The sequence below is a fragment of the Salmo trutta genome, chromosome 38 (genome assembly GCF_901001165.1).
Source record: "Salmo trutta chromosome 38, fSalTru1.1, whole genome shotgun sequence".
In the NCBI taxonomy this organism is placed as follows: Eukaryota; Metazoa; Chordata; class Actinopteri; order Salmoniformes; family Salmonidae; genus Salmo; species Salmo trutta.
This window is the reverse complement of record NC_042994.1, coordinates 29,781,548-29,797,082: the sequence shown is the minus strand read 5'-3', so window position 1 is coordinate 29,797,082 and position 15,535 is coordinate 29,781,548. Positions and strand designations below refer to the sequence as shown.

The 15,535-nt window shown below is 44.6% G+C and overlaps 1 protein-coding gene across 4 annotated transcripts; it reads right to left on the bottom strand.

Moving 5' to 3' along the window:
* Positions 1-99: 99 nt before the first annotated feature.
* On the bottom strand, positions 100-15,083 carry LOC115178113 (probable glutamate--tRNA ligase, mitochondrial). Of its 4 annotated transcripts, XM_029739143.1 has the most exons (11): positions 14,485-15,083; positions 11,826-11,981; positions 10,525-10,714; positions 10,014-10,164; positions 9,126-9,274; positions 7,832-8,004; positions 6,585-6,693; positions 3,741-3,894; positions 2,976-3,106; positions 1,268-1,409; positions 100-655 (listed from the first exon to the last, which is right to left on the bottom strand). In XM_029739143.1, the coding sequence occupies exons 1-11, from the start codon at positions 14,777-14,779 to the stop codon at positions 557-559; spliced, it is 1,749 nt and encodes a 582-aa protein (XP_029595003.1). In that variant the 5' UTR covers positions 14,780-15,083; the 3' UTR covers positions 100-556. The 4 variants fall into 4 exon arrangements, with proteins under 4 accessions (XP_029595003.1, XP_029595006.1, XP_029595004.1 ...); XM_029739146.1 differs by lacking the exons at positions 11,826-11,981; positions 14,485-15,083 and adding an exon at positions 11,467-11,696; XM_029739144.1 differs by lacking the exons at positions 11,826-11,981; positions 14,485-15,083 and adding an exon at positions 11,187-11,435.
* Between the last annotated feature and the right edge of the window lie 452 nt (positions 15,084-15,535).

Genomic DNA, 15,535 nt, shown 5'->3' with positions numbered 1-15,535 from the left:
TAACCACTAGGCTACCTGCCTCCCCAAAATGGACAATCAACCATAATCAATGTAATGTTGAATACATTTAGAGTTCCCACTGAAGACATAGAGCATAGATAATTAGTAGAAACTGTTTTATTGCAAACATTTCCAGTTCAACTTGACTGAATGTCAATTACAAGTCAAGTGTGATTGAGATCATATACAGTCCAGGAATATTGTTAGAATCAGGTAACCAGATCTCAGTGTTGCTGTGTTAGAATCAGGTAACCAGTTAGAATAATGAACCAGGGTCATATTCATTATGGCACAACGTAGCAAAACGTTTTTGCGGCGGAATATGAAAATTAACGTTTCTTATTGGACAAGTTCAAGTAGTCCCTCCCGGTTTCAGTCTGTTTTCTCTCTCGATTGGTAACAAATTATTACAACCTAGTCTTCAGGTGTTGCTGCGAGAGAGAATAGGGTGCCCTTTGTGACTCAGCCGTATAATAATGCACTGCTTTTGCACTATAGGACCCTGGACAAAAGTAGTGCACTATATAGGGAATAGGGTGCTATGCAGCCACAATGTTCAGTGCTGCCGTGAGAGCTGCTGTAGAACTCTGTTGAAGCGATGTGTGATCTCACTGGGTCCCAACGATACCATCATCTCTGCTACACTGGGGCCTTGCTGCAGACAGACAGACAGACAGACAGACAGACAGACAGGCGGGCGGACGGACGGACGGACGGAAGAGGAAGAAGAAACATCCTTTTTCAAGAGCTGTGACAATCATGTTGCAATCATTTGACAGGACAGCAATCAAACAACTTCTCTTTTTTTTCACACAGTCATTGTGGTGCTTTTTTTCTCGCCGTCACTCTCCGTTCCGCCTCCCTCTCTCCTACCTCTCTCCTATCTGAGGGCCAGTCTCTCTCCTACCTGTAGTCTGAGGGCCAGTCTCTCTCCAACCTGTAGTCTGAGGGCCAGTCCTTCTCCTACCTGTAGTCTGAGGGCCAGTCTCTCTCCTACCTGTAGTCTGAGGGCCAGTCTTTCTCCTACCTGTAGTCTGAGGGCCAGTCTCTCTCCTACCTGTAGTCTGAGGGCCAGTCTCTCTCCTACCTGTAGTCTGAGGGCCAGTCTCTCTCCTACCTGTAGTCTGAGGGCCAGTCTCTCTCCTACCTGTAGTCTGAAGGCCAGTCTCTCTCCTACCTGTAGTCTGAGGGCCAGTCTCTCTCCTACCTATAGTCTGAGGGCCAGTCCCTCTCCTACCTGTAGTCTGAGGGCCAGTCTCTCTCCTACCTGTAGTCCGCTGAGGGCCAGTCGTATAATCTTCATAACATCTCTGTATTTAGTGTTGCTGGTCTTCTTAGCCAGAGTCTTCAGTTCTACACTGAGCTGGTCTACTGTCAGTTCCTCACCTCCTTTCAGACCTTCCATCAACCTACACAGAGACAGACATGGGACAGGCCGTTAACACCAAGACATGTTAATAGTACACGCTAGAACATTTTGGTTATCAATTAAAACATGAAAGACACATAACTGACAGTCATGTCATTTTCAGAAACGCTTTGGTTCATTAAAAAGGACACTGTCACTTAACTTCTGACAAACAAACTTGACTACATTGAAAGGGAACCAGGAGTAGTTTTAGTTAACAGTTAGTTATGATAGATACAGTATGAACCAGAGTAGTCCTGTTAGTCTATAGTAGTTATGGTATGAACCAGAGTAGTCCTGTTAGTCTATAGTAGTTATGGTATGAACCAGAGTAGTCCTGTTAGTCTATAGTAGTTATGGTATGACCCAGAGTAGTCCTGTTAGTCTATAGTAGTTATGGTATGTACCAGAGTAGTCCTGTTAGTCTATAGTAGTTATGGTATGAACCAGAGTAGTCCTGTTAGTCTATAGTAGTTATGGTATGAACCAGAGTAGTCCTGTTAGTCTATAGTAGTTATGGTATGTACCAGAGTAGTCCTGTTAGTCTATAGTAGTTATGGTATGAACCAGAGTAGTCCTGTTAGTCTATAGTAGTTATGGTATAAACCAGAGTAGTCCTGTTAGTCTATAGTAGTTATGGTATAAACCAGAGTAGTCCTGTTAGTCTATAGTAGTTATGGTATGAACCAGAGTAGTCCTGTTAGTCTATAGTAGTTATGGTATGAACCAGAGTAGTCCTGTTAGTCTATAGTAGTTATGGTATGAACCAGAGTAGTCCTGTTAGTCTATAGTAGTTATGGTATGTACCAGAGTAGTCCTGTTAGTCTATAGTAGTTATGGTATGAACCAGAGTAGTCCTGTTAGTCTATAGTAGTTATGGTATGAACCAGAGTAGTCCTGTTAGTCTATAGTAGTTATGGTATGTACCAGAGTAGTCCTGTTAGTCTATAGTAGTTATGGTATGAACCAGAGTAGTCCTGTTAGTCTATAGTAGTTATGGTATAAACCAGAGTAGTCCTGTTAGTCTATAGTAGTTATGGTATAAACCAGAGTAGTCCTGTTAGTCTATAGTAGTTATGGTATGAACCAGAGTAGTCCTGTTAGTCTATAGTAGTTATGGTATGAACCAGAGTAGTCCTGTTAGTCTATAGTAGTTATGGTATGAACCAGAGTAGTCCTGTTAGTCTATAGTAGTTATGGTATGAACCAGAGTAGTCCTGTTAGTCTATAGTAGTTATGGTATGAACCAGAGTAGTCCTGTTAGTCTATAGTAGTTATGGTATAAACCAGAGTAGTCCTGTTAGTCTATAGTAGTTATGGTATGAACCAGAGCAGTCCTGTTAGTCTATAGTAGTTATGGTATGTACCAGAGTAGTCCTGTTAGTCTATAGTAGTTATGGTATGAACCAGAGTAGTCCTGTTAGTCTATAGTAGTTATGGTATGAACCAGAGTAGTCCTGTTAGTCTATAGTAGTTATGGTATGAACCAGAGTAGTCCTGTTAGTCTATAGTAGTTATGGTATGAACCAGAGTAGTCCTGTTAGTCTATAGTAGTTATGGTACGTACCGTATGACCAGAGTAGCGATATGTTGTATCTCTGAGCTGAGTGCTGCCATCTGTTGGTCAGAGAAAGAAGGTCGAACCCAAAGGTAGGAATACTCTGAGGACACCAGGTCAGACACAGAGGAGATATGACCCTGAGAGAGAGAGAGAGAGAGAGAGAGAGAGAGAGAGAGAGAGAGAGAGAGAGAGAGAGAGAGAGAGAATTAGACAGAGAAGGATGGTGGAACCCACAGGTAGGAGCTGGAGCTACCAGCTCTGGAGCTACCAGCTCAGACAGAGAGGAGATATGTGAGTGAGTGAGACAGAAAGAGAGAGAGAGATGGTGACCTCCAGACAGACAGGCTCCACATTCTGCACTGGGCTGTGAGATTCTCAAACTGGGAATGTCGGAACGCCAGAGGGATGAAGGGATTGTTTTTCAGCTGGTGCGAAGACCAACACAACAGCTGATGCCCTGTTACCTTGGTTACGTCCATAGTTAGCTTGCACGCAGGTGTAGAACCCGTGTGATGAGGTCATAGTTTCCTTGCGCAGGTGTAGAACCCGTGTGATGAGGTCATAGTTACCGTGCGCAGGTGTAGAACGTGTGTGATGAGGTCATAGTCACCTTGTGCAGGTGTAGAACCCCTGTGATGAGGTCATAGTTACCTTGCGCAGGTGTAGAACCCGTGTGATGAGGTCATAGTTACCGTGCACAGGTGTAGAATGTGTGTGAGGTCATAGTCACCTTGTGCAGGTGTAGAACCCCTGTGATGAGGTCATAGTTACCTTGCGCAGGTGTAGAACCCGTGTGATGTAATCTGGTTGCAGAACATCCTGATCCTGGACCTGTGTTCCGTACACTTCCTGGATCCGCCCCTGCAGATCCCTCACCAGCCAATCACGTTGCACCGCATCATCGATACGCTGCTGCAGGTGGATCCTGGGAGAACACAGAGAGGATTACTGAGATTACTAAGGACTGGTCTAGAGTGAGTTGGGTTGTTAAGATAAGGGTGGTAGGAGAAGAATTGAGAAAGCTGCTCCTAGACCCTTATGTGCTAGAACCAGAGGTGGGCGATGCCAGTCAGTACTCAGGGGCCTGATTGGTGTCACACCTTTTCTCCATCTGATTAATCAAACTGCATTCTAAACTGAAGATCATGATTAGGTGATTATTGGAGTCATTTATCATGACTGAATGGGGCAGGTCAGCAGACACAATATATAGGCAGAAATACACAGTGCAACAGCACCACCTGGGTAACAGTCTCTTAGTTAACATTCCACACCATGTGCCAAAGAGACCGGACGTTCTGCCATCTTCAAATCTGAACATTCTATCATTAATGAGCTTGAGGAGAACAGAGGAGTTGATCCTGATTCGATGACCCCTCACAGCTATCCTCCAATCACAACGATTATACAACTATTGGAACTATCACCGTTTTCTCTCCACTGAAAGTGTTGCTATCCGGTTGCTAAGCAACCTTTCCTATTTTGGTTCAGCCAGATAAAATCAGTGTGTTGACAACGTGAAAAGTTGCTAGTCGTGGAAAATATTAATGTTATTTTGAACAACCAATGAGCAACTCTGCCGTAAACCAGCTGCATATTGAACGTTGAGATTACCAGAGGCCAGTCTCTATGGCAATGACAAGGAGTGGAATGTTAGCTACAGAGACTGGTACTCAGACTACACCACCTGGTGGCTGAGTTAAGAACCACAGAGCAACAGGGACAAACCTACTTACCCTTGAACTATACTCAACCTTGAGATTTGACAGCAGCCAGCCTAAAGAACTTGTGGAGGGAGGGAGAGATGGATACATACAGTGGGGGGAAAAAGTATTTGATCCCCTGCTGATTTTGTACGTTTGCCCACTTACAAAGAAATGATCAGTCTATAATTTTAATATGAACAGTGAGAGACAGAATAACAACAAAAAAATCCAGAAAAACACATGTCAAAAATGTTATAAATTGATTTGCATTTTAATGAGGGAAATAAGTATTTGACCACTCTGCAAAACATGACTTAGTACTTGGTGGCAAAACCCTTGTTGGCAATCACAGAGGTCAGACGTTTCTTGTAGTTGGCCACCAGGTTTGCACACATCTCAGGAGGGATTTTGTCCCACTCCTCTGTGCAGATCTTCTCCAAGTCATTAAGGTTTCGAGGCTGACGTTTGGCAACTCGAACCTTCAGCTCCCTCCACAGATTCTCTATGGGATTAAGGTCTGGAGACTGGCTAGGCCACTCCAGGACCTTAATGTGCTTCTTCTTGAGCCACTCCTTTGTTGCCTTGGCCGTGTGTTTTGGGTCATTGTCATGCTGGAATACCCATCCACGACCCATTTTCAATGCCCTGGCTGAGGGAAGGAGGTTCTCACCCAAGATTTGACAGTACATGGCCCCGTCAAATGATGCGGTGAAGTTGTCCTGTCCCCTTAGTAGAAAAACACCCCCAAAGCATAATGTTTCCACCTACATGTTTGACGGTGGAGATGGTGTTCTTGGGGTCATAGGCAGCATTCCTCCTCCTCCAAACATGGCGAGTTGAGTTGATGCCAAAGAGCTCCATTTTGGTCTCATCTGACCATAACACTTTCACCAGTTGTCCTCTGAGTCATTCAGATGTTCATTGGCAAACTTCAGACGGGCATGTATATGTGCTTTCTTGAGCAGGGGGACCTTGCGGGCGCTGCAGGATTTCAGTCCTTCACGGCGTAGTGCGTTACCAATTATTTTCTTGGTGACTATGGTCCCAGCTGCCTTGAGATCATTGACAAGATCCTCCCGTGTAGTTCTGGGCTGATTCCTCACCGTTCTCATGATCCTTGCAACTCCACGAGGTGAGATCTTGCATGGAGCCCCAGGCCGAGGGAGATTGACAGTTATTTTGTGTTTCTTCCATTTGCGAATAATTGCACCAAATGTTGTCACCTTCTCACCAAGCTGCTTGGCGATGGTCTTGTAGCCCATTCCAGCCTTGTGTAGGTCTACAATCTTGTCCCTGACATCCTTGGAGAGCTCTTTGGTCTTGGCCATGGTGGAGAGTTTGGAATTTGATTGATGGATTGCTTCTGTGGACAGGTGTCTTTTTTACAGGTAACAAGCTGCGGTTAGGAGCACTCCCTTTAAGAGTGTGCTCCTAATCTCAGCTCGTTACCTGTATAAAAGACACCTGGGAGCCAGAAATCGTTTTGATTGAGAGGGGGTCAAATACTTATTTCCCTCATTAAAATGCAAATCAATTTATAACATTTTTGACATGCGTTTTTCTCTATATTTTTGTTGTTATTCTGTCTCTCACTGTTCAAATAAACCTAACATTAAAATTATAGACTGATAATTTCTTTGTCAGTGGGAAACATACAAAATCAGCAGGGGATCAAATACTTTTTCCCCCACTGTAGAGACAGACAGACAGGGAGTGTACTTGTGGAGGGAGGGAGAGACAGACAGACAGGTAGTGTACTTGTGGAGGGAGGGAGAGATGGATACATAGAGACAGACAGACAGGTAGTGTACTTGTGGAGGGAGGGAGAGATGGATACATAGAGACAGACAGGTAGTGTACTTGTGGAGGGAGGGAGAGATGGATACAGAGAGACAGACAGGTAGTGTACTTGTTAAACTCAGCCAGTTTGCCCAGGTCCAGCAGAGCAGAGTGGGTGGTGATCTTAGACGGGTTAAACTCAGCGATCAGTTCCTCCATCTTACGACCCACACGGTTACCTGCAGGATGACAGGGGAAATTCATTTAGTCTGCGTCTCAAATGGCACCCTACCACTATTTCTGACCCCTATTCCCTGTATAGTGCACTACATCTGACTCCTATTCCCTTTATAGTGCACTACATCTGACCCCTATTCCCTTTATAGAGGACTACATCTGACCCCTATTCCCTTTATAGTGCACTACATCTGACCCCTATTCCCTGTATAGTGCACTACATCTGACCCCTAATCCCTGTATAGTGCACTACATCTGACCCCTATTCCCTGTATAGTGCACTACATCTGACCCCTAATCCCTGTATAGTGCACTACATCTGACTCCTATTCCCTGTATAGTGCACTACATCTGACTCTTATTCCCTTTATAGTGCACTACATCTGACCCCTATTCCCTGTATAGTGCACTACATCTGACCCCTATTCCCTTTATAGTGCACTACATCTGACCCCTATTCCCTGTATAGTGCACTACATCTGACTCCTATTCCCTGTATAGTGCACTACATCTGACTCCTATTCCCTGTATAGTGCACTACATCTGACCCCTATTCCCTGTATAGTGCCCTACATCTGACCCCTATTCCCTGTATAGTGCACTACATCTGACTCCTATTCCCTGTATAGTGCACTACATCTGACTCTTATTCCCTTTATAGTGCCCTACATCTGACCCCTATTCCCTGTATAGTGCACTACATCTGACTCTTATTCCCTTTATAGTGCACTACATCTGACCCCTATTCCCTGTATAGTGCCCTACATCTGACTCCTATTCCCTGTATAGTGCACTACATCTGACTCCTATTCCCTGTATAGTGCACTACATCTAACTCCTATTCCCTGTATAGTGCACTACATCTGACTCCTATTCCCTGTATAGTGCACTACATCTGACTCCTATTCCCTGTATAGTGCACTACATCTGACTCCTATTCCCTGTATAGTGCACTACATCTGACCCCTAATCCCTGTATAGTGCACTACATCTAACTCCTATTCCCTGTATAGTGCACTACATCTGACTCCTATTCCCTGTATAGTGCACTACATCTGACTCCTATTCCCTGTATAGTGCACTACTTCTCTGTATAAAGATATCCCCCTGCCTCTCTCTCTCTCCCCCTCCCTCTCTTACTGTTAAAGCCAGATCCACAGTGTGTGGTGATATCCAGTAGTGCTTCAGGTAGGGCTCCACTCCTCTGGAAACTCTGTATGTAGATATCTCCTTGTCTCTTTGAGAGCTTACTGCCATCTCTGTTGAGGAGGAGAGGAAGGTGTCCGAACACCGGGGGCTTCCAGCCTAGAGCCCTGGAATAACAATAACATAACATAACCAGGGCTTCCTGCCCAGAGCCCTGGAATAACAATAACATAGCCAGGGGCTTCCTGCCCAGAGCCCTGGAATAACAATAACATAACCAGGGGCTTCCATCCCATAACCCTGGAATAACAATAACATAACATAACCAGGGGCTTCCAGCCCATAACCCTGAAATAACAATAACATAACCAGGGCTTCCATCCCATAACCCTGAAATAACAATAACATAACATAACCAGGGCTTCCATCCCAGAGCCCTGAAATAACAATAACATAACCAGGGGCTTCCAGCCCATAACCCTGAAATAACAATAATATAACCAGGGCTTCCATCCCATAACCCTGGAATAACAATAACATAACATAACCAGGGCTTCCATCCCAGAGCCCTGAAATAACAATAACATAACATAACCAGGGGCTTCCAGCCCATAACCCTGAAATAACAATAACATAACCAGGGGCTTCCAGCCCATAACCCTGAAATAACAATAACATAACCAGGGGCTTCCAGCCCATAACCCTGAAATAACAATAACATAACCAGGGGCTTCCAGCCCATAACCCTGGAATAACAATAACATAGCCAGGGGCTTCCTGCCCAGAGCCCTGGAATAACAATAACATAACCAGGGGCTTCCATCCCATAACCCTGGAATAACAATAACATAACATAACCAGGGGCTTCCAGCCCATAACCCTGAAATAACAATAATATAACCAGGGCTTCCATCCCATAACCCTGGAATAACAATAACATAACATAACCAGGGCTTCCATCCCAGAGCCCTGAAATAACAATAACATAACATAACCAGGGGCTTCCAGCCCAGAACCCTGAAATAACATAACATAACCAGGGGCTTCCATCCCATAACCCTGAAATAACAATAACATAACACAAAGCAACCTACCGTTTTGTACATTGCTTTTAGTACATTGCTTCTGGTATTGTCATGCTCATAATTGCTATGTTATTCTATTTTGCTCTGTATGTGTCCTTGGGCATCTTGAAAGGAGTGAATAAAATGTATTATTATTATGAATATTATTATTTAACAATGTTGTATGGGTGTGCCTAGTGGGAATCACACCAGTGTGTGTGTACCTGTACAGCAGCAGGTGTTTGGAGGTAGAGATGAGCCACTCTGATCCTCTCAGGACGTGGCTGACCTTCATCAGGTGGTCATCTACTACGTTAGCCAGGTGATAGGTGGGGAAACCATCTGCTTTCATCACTACAGGGTCTCCTTCAACCTACAGCAGGGGCACAAAGTACTGACTTTTTCCACATTTTGTTGTTACGGCCTGAATTTAAAATTAAATGTATATTTTTTTGTCACTGGTCTACACACAATACCCCATAATGTCAAAGTGGACTTATGTTTTTCGATTTTTTTTATACAAATAAATAAAAAATGAGAAGCTGAAATGTCTTGAGTCAATAAGTATTCAACCCCTTTGTTATGACAAGCCTAAATAAGTTCAGGAGTAAAAATGTGCTTAACAAGTCACATAATAATTTGCATGGACTCACTCTGTGTACAATAATAGTGTTTAACATGATTTTTGAATGACTACCTCATCTCTGTACCCCACACATACAATTATCTGTATTTTAGTGAATTTCAAACACAGATTGAACCATAAAGACCAGGGAGGTTGTCCAATGCCTTGCAAAGAAGGGCACCTATTGGTAGATGGGTAAAAAAAAGAATGAAAAGCAGACATTGAATATCCCTTTGAGGAGAGGAATAGGTAGATATATATGTTATCTATCCATCTACTACATTTGCCAGGTGGGGAACCCGTCAGATTAATACGGGTCTCCTTCAACCTGGGATGGGAGGTGGCGTTTCAATTATATGTGTTTTGAAATAAGAAAAGCACTTGCAAATCTGAGGTTACGTGTTGCAGGGGCGTCGGAATAAATCAATAGAAATTGCACACCGCTTGCAGGTACAGCTTGTGTTTATTTATGTATCAGCCGGTTTACCTGGGCCACCTCATGACGGTTCCATCCGAAGACCAGGTCGTTGAAGGGTTCTACTCCAGACTCCAGTCTGAACCTGATCACATGGGGGACCTTCTGATCCAGCTTCTCCTCTACCTGATCTGGGCGGAGGTGTCTGCACCTGTTGTCATACCTGCAGTAGAGGAATGCTCAGTTATATGTGTGAATGAGTGAGTGTGTGTATTTGAACATGTCCATACATGTGTATGTTGGGCTCCCGAGGAGGTGCAGCGGTCTAAGGCGCTGCATATCAGTGTTAGAGGCGTCACTACAGACAGTGGTTCGATTCCAGGCTGTATCACAACCGGCCCGTGATTGGGAGTTCCATAGGGCGGCGTGCAACAGGCCCAGTGTCGTCCGAGTTTGGGTTTGGCCGGTGTAAGCCGTCGTTGTAAATAAGAATTTGTTAACTGACTTGCCTAGTTAAATAAAATAAATATAAGTTAAATAAAATAAATAAAAGTATGTGTGTGTGTGTGTTTAGCCAACTCACCGCGGTGTCTGTCCGCTGCGTAGGGCATCTCTCTTCAGTAATTCTAGTCTCTGCTGGCTGCAGAAGCAGTGGTAGGCCTTCCCTGTCTGGACCAGGGAGTCAGCAGCCTGGCTGTACAGGGACAGCCTCTGGGACTGGAGGTAGGGACCGTACTGGCCTCCTCCACGGGGACTCTCGTCTGGGGGGATACCTGGGGAGGGTAGGATGGAGATGGAAGGTATCCATGTTAGCCCCCATTATTACATGGGCAAATGCAATATTGACCAGTCCACAGCATGTTCTAGAATGTAAACAATGCTGTGGAACTGAATGTCTAGAATCTGAATTAGATTCCAAATACTTGGAATGTATTGGAACGCTCACGGGTGCTAACGTCCGTTGTAAAAGTTGGCCAAACTCCTTAATATCTACTTTATGTCTCTGCTCCTACCAGCCCACCCCATCATGAACTCTATGGACTCTGCAGCTCCCGGCACCAGTCTGCTCTGGTCTGTGTGTAGGTCTGTGTGTAGGTCTGTATATATGTGTGTTGTTAAATCTGTCCTACCAGCCCACTCCAACATATCGTCTATAGACTCTGCAGCTCCCGGCACCAGTCTGCTCTGGTCTGTGTGTAGGTCTGTGTGTAGGTGTATATATGTGTGTTGTTAAATCTGTCCTACCAGCCCACTCCAACATATCCTCTATAGACTCTGCAGCTCCCAGCACCAGTCTGCTCTGGTCTGTGTGTAGGTCTGCGTGTAGGTCTGTGTGTAGGTCTGTGTGTAGGTCTGTGTGTAGGTGTGTATATATGTGTGTTATTAAATCTGTCCTACCAGCCCACTCCAACATATCCTCTATAGACTCTGCAGCTCCCAGCACCAGTCTGCTCTGGTCTGTGTGTAGGTCTGTGTGTAGGTCTGTGTGTAGGTGTATATATGTGTGTTATTTAATCTGTCCTACCAGCCCACTCCAACATATCCTCTATAGACTCTGCAGCTCCCGGCACCAGTCTGCTCTGGTCTGTGTGTAGGTCTGTGTGTAGGTCTGTGTGTAGGTGTATATATGTGTGTTATTAAATCTGTCCTACCAGCCTACTCCAACATATCCTCTATAGACTCTGCAGCTCCCGGCACCAGTCTGCTCTGGTCTGTGTGTAGGTCTGTGTGTAGGTGTATATATGTGTGTTATTAAATCTGTCCTACCAGCCCACTCCAACATATCCTCTATAGACTCTGCAGCTCCCGGCACCAGTCTGCTCTGGTCTGTGTGTAGGTCTGTGTGTAGGTCTGTATATATGTGTGTTGTTAAATCTGTCCTACCAGCCCACTCCAACATATCCTCTATAGACTCTGCAGCTCCCGGCACCAGTCTGCTCTGGTCTGTATCTTCCATACGTAAGATGAAGCTCCCGCCATACTTCTTAGCGTAGATATAGTTGTAGAGAGCTGTACGCAGCCCCCCCAGGTGCAGGAAACCTAGAGAGACACGGGTCAGTATAGTTAGTTAGTCTACATGGTATTACTACTACTGTACTGCACTACACAAACAGACAGAGGGGTCAATTATAGCTAGTTTGTTGTACAGTAAAGCACAGATAGCTGGAATCCCAAATGGCACTGTAGTCCCTACATAAGGAAGTAAGCCTTGTCAGAGCCAAAATGGCCACTAGGGCCGTTACAGTGTGGCATCACTGTAACAGTCCAGCTAGCCCCTGGAAGGAGGTTGTTAGGTAATGTGGCATCACCGTAACAGTCCAGCTAGGTGGCATCACTACTACTGTAACAGTCCAGCTAGGTGGCATCACTACTACTGTAACAGTCCAGCTAGGTAGCATCACTACTACTGTAACAGTCCAGCTAGGTAGCATCACTACTACTGTAACAGTCCAGCTAGGTAGCATCACTACTACTGTAACAGTCCAGCTAGGTAGCATCACTACTACTGTAACAGTCCAGCTAGGTAGCATCACTACTACTGTAACAGTCTAGCTAGGTAGCATCACTACTAGTGTAACAGTCCAGCTAGGTAGCATCACTACTACTGTAACAGTCTAGCTAGGTAGCATCACTACTACTGTAACAGTCTAGCTAGGTAGCATCACTACTACTGTAACAGTCTAGCTAGGTAGCATCACTACTACTGTAACAGTCCAGCTAGGTAGCATCACTACTACTGTAACAGTCCAGCTAGGTAGCATCACTACTACTGTAACAGTCCAGCTAGGTAGCATCACTACTACTGTAACAGTCTAGCTAGGTAGCATCATTACTACTGTAACAGTCCAGCTAGGTAGCATCACTACTAGTGTAACAGTCTAGCTAGGTAGCATCACTACTAGTGTAACAGTCCAGCTAGGTAGCATCACTACTACTGTAACAGTCTAGCTAGGTAGCATCACTACTAGTGTAACAGTCCAGCTAGGTAGCATCACTACTACTGTAACAGTCTAGCTAGGTAGCATCACTACTACTGTAACAGTCCAGCTAGGTAGCATCACTACTAGTGTAACAGTCCAGCTAGGTAGCATCACTACTACTGTAACAGTCCAGCTAGGTAGCATCACTACTACTGTAACAGTCTAGCTAGGTAGCATCACTACTAGTGTAACAGTCTAGCTAGGTAGCATCACTACTAGTGTAACAGTCTAGCTAGGTAGCATCACTACTACTGTAACAGTCCAGCTAGGTAGCATCACTACTACTGTAACAGTCCAGCTAGGTAGCATCACTACTAGTGTAACAGTCCAGCTAGGTAGCATCACTACTACTGTAACAGTCCAGCTAGGTAGCATCACTACTACTGTAACAGTCTAGCTAGGTAGCATCACTACTAGTGTAACAGTCTAGCTAGGTAGCATCACTACTACTGTAACAGTCCAGCTAGGTAGCATCACTACTACTGTAACAGTCCAGCTAGGTAGCATCACTACTACTGTAACAGTCTAGCTAGGTAGCATCACTACTAGTGTAACAGTCCAGCTAGGTAGCATCACTACTACTGTAACAGTCTAGCTAGGTAGCATCACTACTACTGTAACAGTCCAGCTAGGTAGCATCACTACTAGTGTAACAGTCCAGCTAGGTAGCATCACTACTACTGTAACAGTCCAGCTAGGTAGCATCACTACTACTGTAACAGTCTAGCTAGGTAGCATCACTACTAGTGTAACAGTCTAGCTAGGTAGCATCACTACTAGTGTAACAGTCTAGCTAGGTAGCATCACTACTACTGTAACAGTCCAGCTAGGTAGCATCACTACTACTGTAACAGTCCAGCTAGGTAGCATCACTACTAGTGTAACAGTCCAGCTAGGTAGCATCACTACTACTGTAACAGTCCAGCTAGGTAGCATCACTACTACTGTAACAGTCTAGCTAGGTAGCATCACTACTAGTGTAACAGTCTAGCTAGGTAGCATCACTACTACTGTAACAGTCCAGCTAGGTAGCATCACTACTACTGTAACAGTCCAGCTAGGTAGCATCACTACTAGTGTAACAGTCCAGCTAGGTAGCATCACTACTACTGTAACAGTCTAGCTAGGTAGCATCACTACTAGTGTAACAGTCTAGCTAGGTAGCATCACTACTACTGTAACAGTCTAGCTAGGTAGCATCACTACTAGTGTAACAGTCTAGCTAGGTAGCATCACTACTACTGTAACAGTCTAGCTAGCCCCTGGAAGGACGTTGTTAGGTCATGTGGCATCACTGTAACAGTCGTGTTATAGCATGTACAGGTTATAGTCTGCGTCCCTAATTCAAATGGCATCCTATTCCCTGTAGTGTACTCCTTTTAGCCACGGCTCAAAACCAACCACCAAGCCAAGGGTTGTAGAGCTATATGCACTGTGCAGGCTTTAACCCAGCACTAACACACCTGATTATTCATCCGATTGTTTAGCTATTAACAGCCTGTCGTGGGTTCAAATCCTAATCAGTCTACCTACTACCCCCCCAATTCGCTGCATTATTGTACCTGTTGGACTCGGAGCGAACCTCACTCTCACTTCACCATGTTCATGATGATGACAAACCTCGTCACATTCAGATGAAAAGCATCTCTTCTGCGAGCTATTCAACCTAATGTATTTTTGCTTTCCGCCGTGTCCACCACTGCGGTTGAAAGCCAATGGCAACGCGTTCTTCAACAACACTGGGGTATCGACTTTATGGACGTTCCTTCCTGTACTGTACTGGCAACACCGCTTACACGTTTTTATTGGAAGGCATCTGGATGGTGTGCTGAAATGTATAAACAATGACAGAAGCATGATAATAATTAGCTAACTAGCGAAGTTACAAAACAAAGGTATCCATGTGTTCCACTCGCTACAGACAGCTAGCTAGCTAGCTAGCTAACGAACGCGGAAACGTTAACACCACAAGGAGAGGAGTGTCTTGGTGAGAGGGGAAAACCGGCATCTTGACATTGCTCTTACAAATTCATTCTACCGATGTTTGCTGTTTAGGATCGATTTGCGTTGTTGATTTAATAGTTTTTGAAGTTGACTGTCAACTGTACCCGGCTCTCTACACATGTAATCACATGACGTCATCACACCACTTCCTGGTTTGCTCTGTTCAAAATAAAAGTCCGCTCACCGATAAAAGCGCAGTGTGGAAACCTTAGTGATGGGACGGACTATTGATACCCAGAACACAAAGAGAACACAAAGTGTGGTCGAATCCGAACGAAGGTATATTATTTAGAAAATCGTTTTATGACGCCACACTTTCTGCACATTGTTGTTTAAGTATAAGCTTCTGTCTTAAGCATCTTAGATAATGGCCTCGACTCAGTTTTGACAGCAAAAAAGGGAAAGATGATGGAAATTGCGAACCTGCAATGGTAACTGATCTTAGTTGCCGCTGCAACTAACCTCTGCGTTGTGGAGATTTGATGAATAGTATGGAAAAAAACGTACATAAACATCAAACATTGCTTTTCATTGATGACCAGCAGATGTCACTAATGTGAATTGTGTTAAAGCTCAGTTTAATGAACAATCTTAAAGCACAATTTGGTG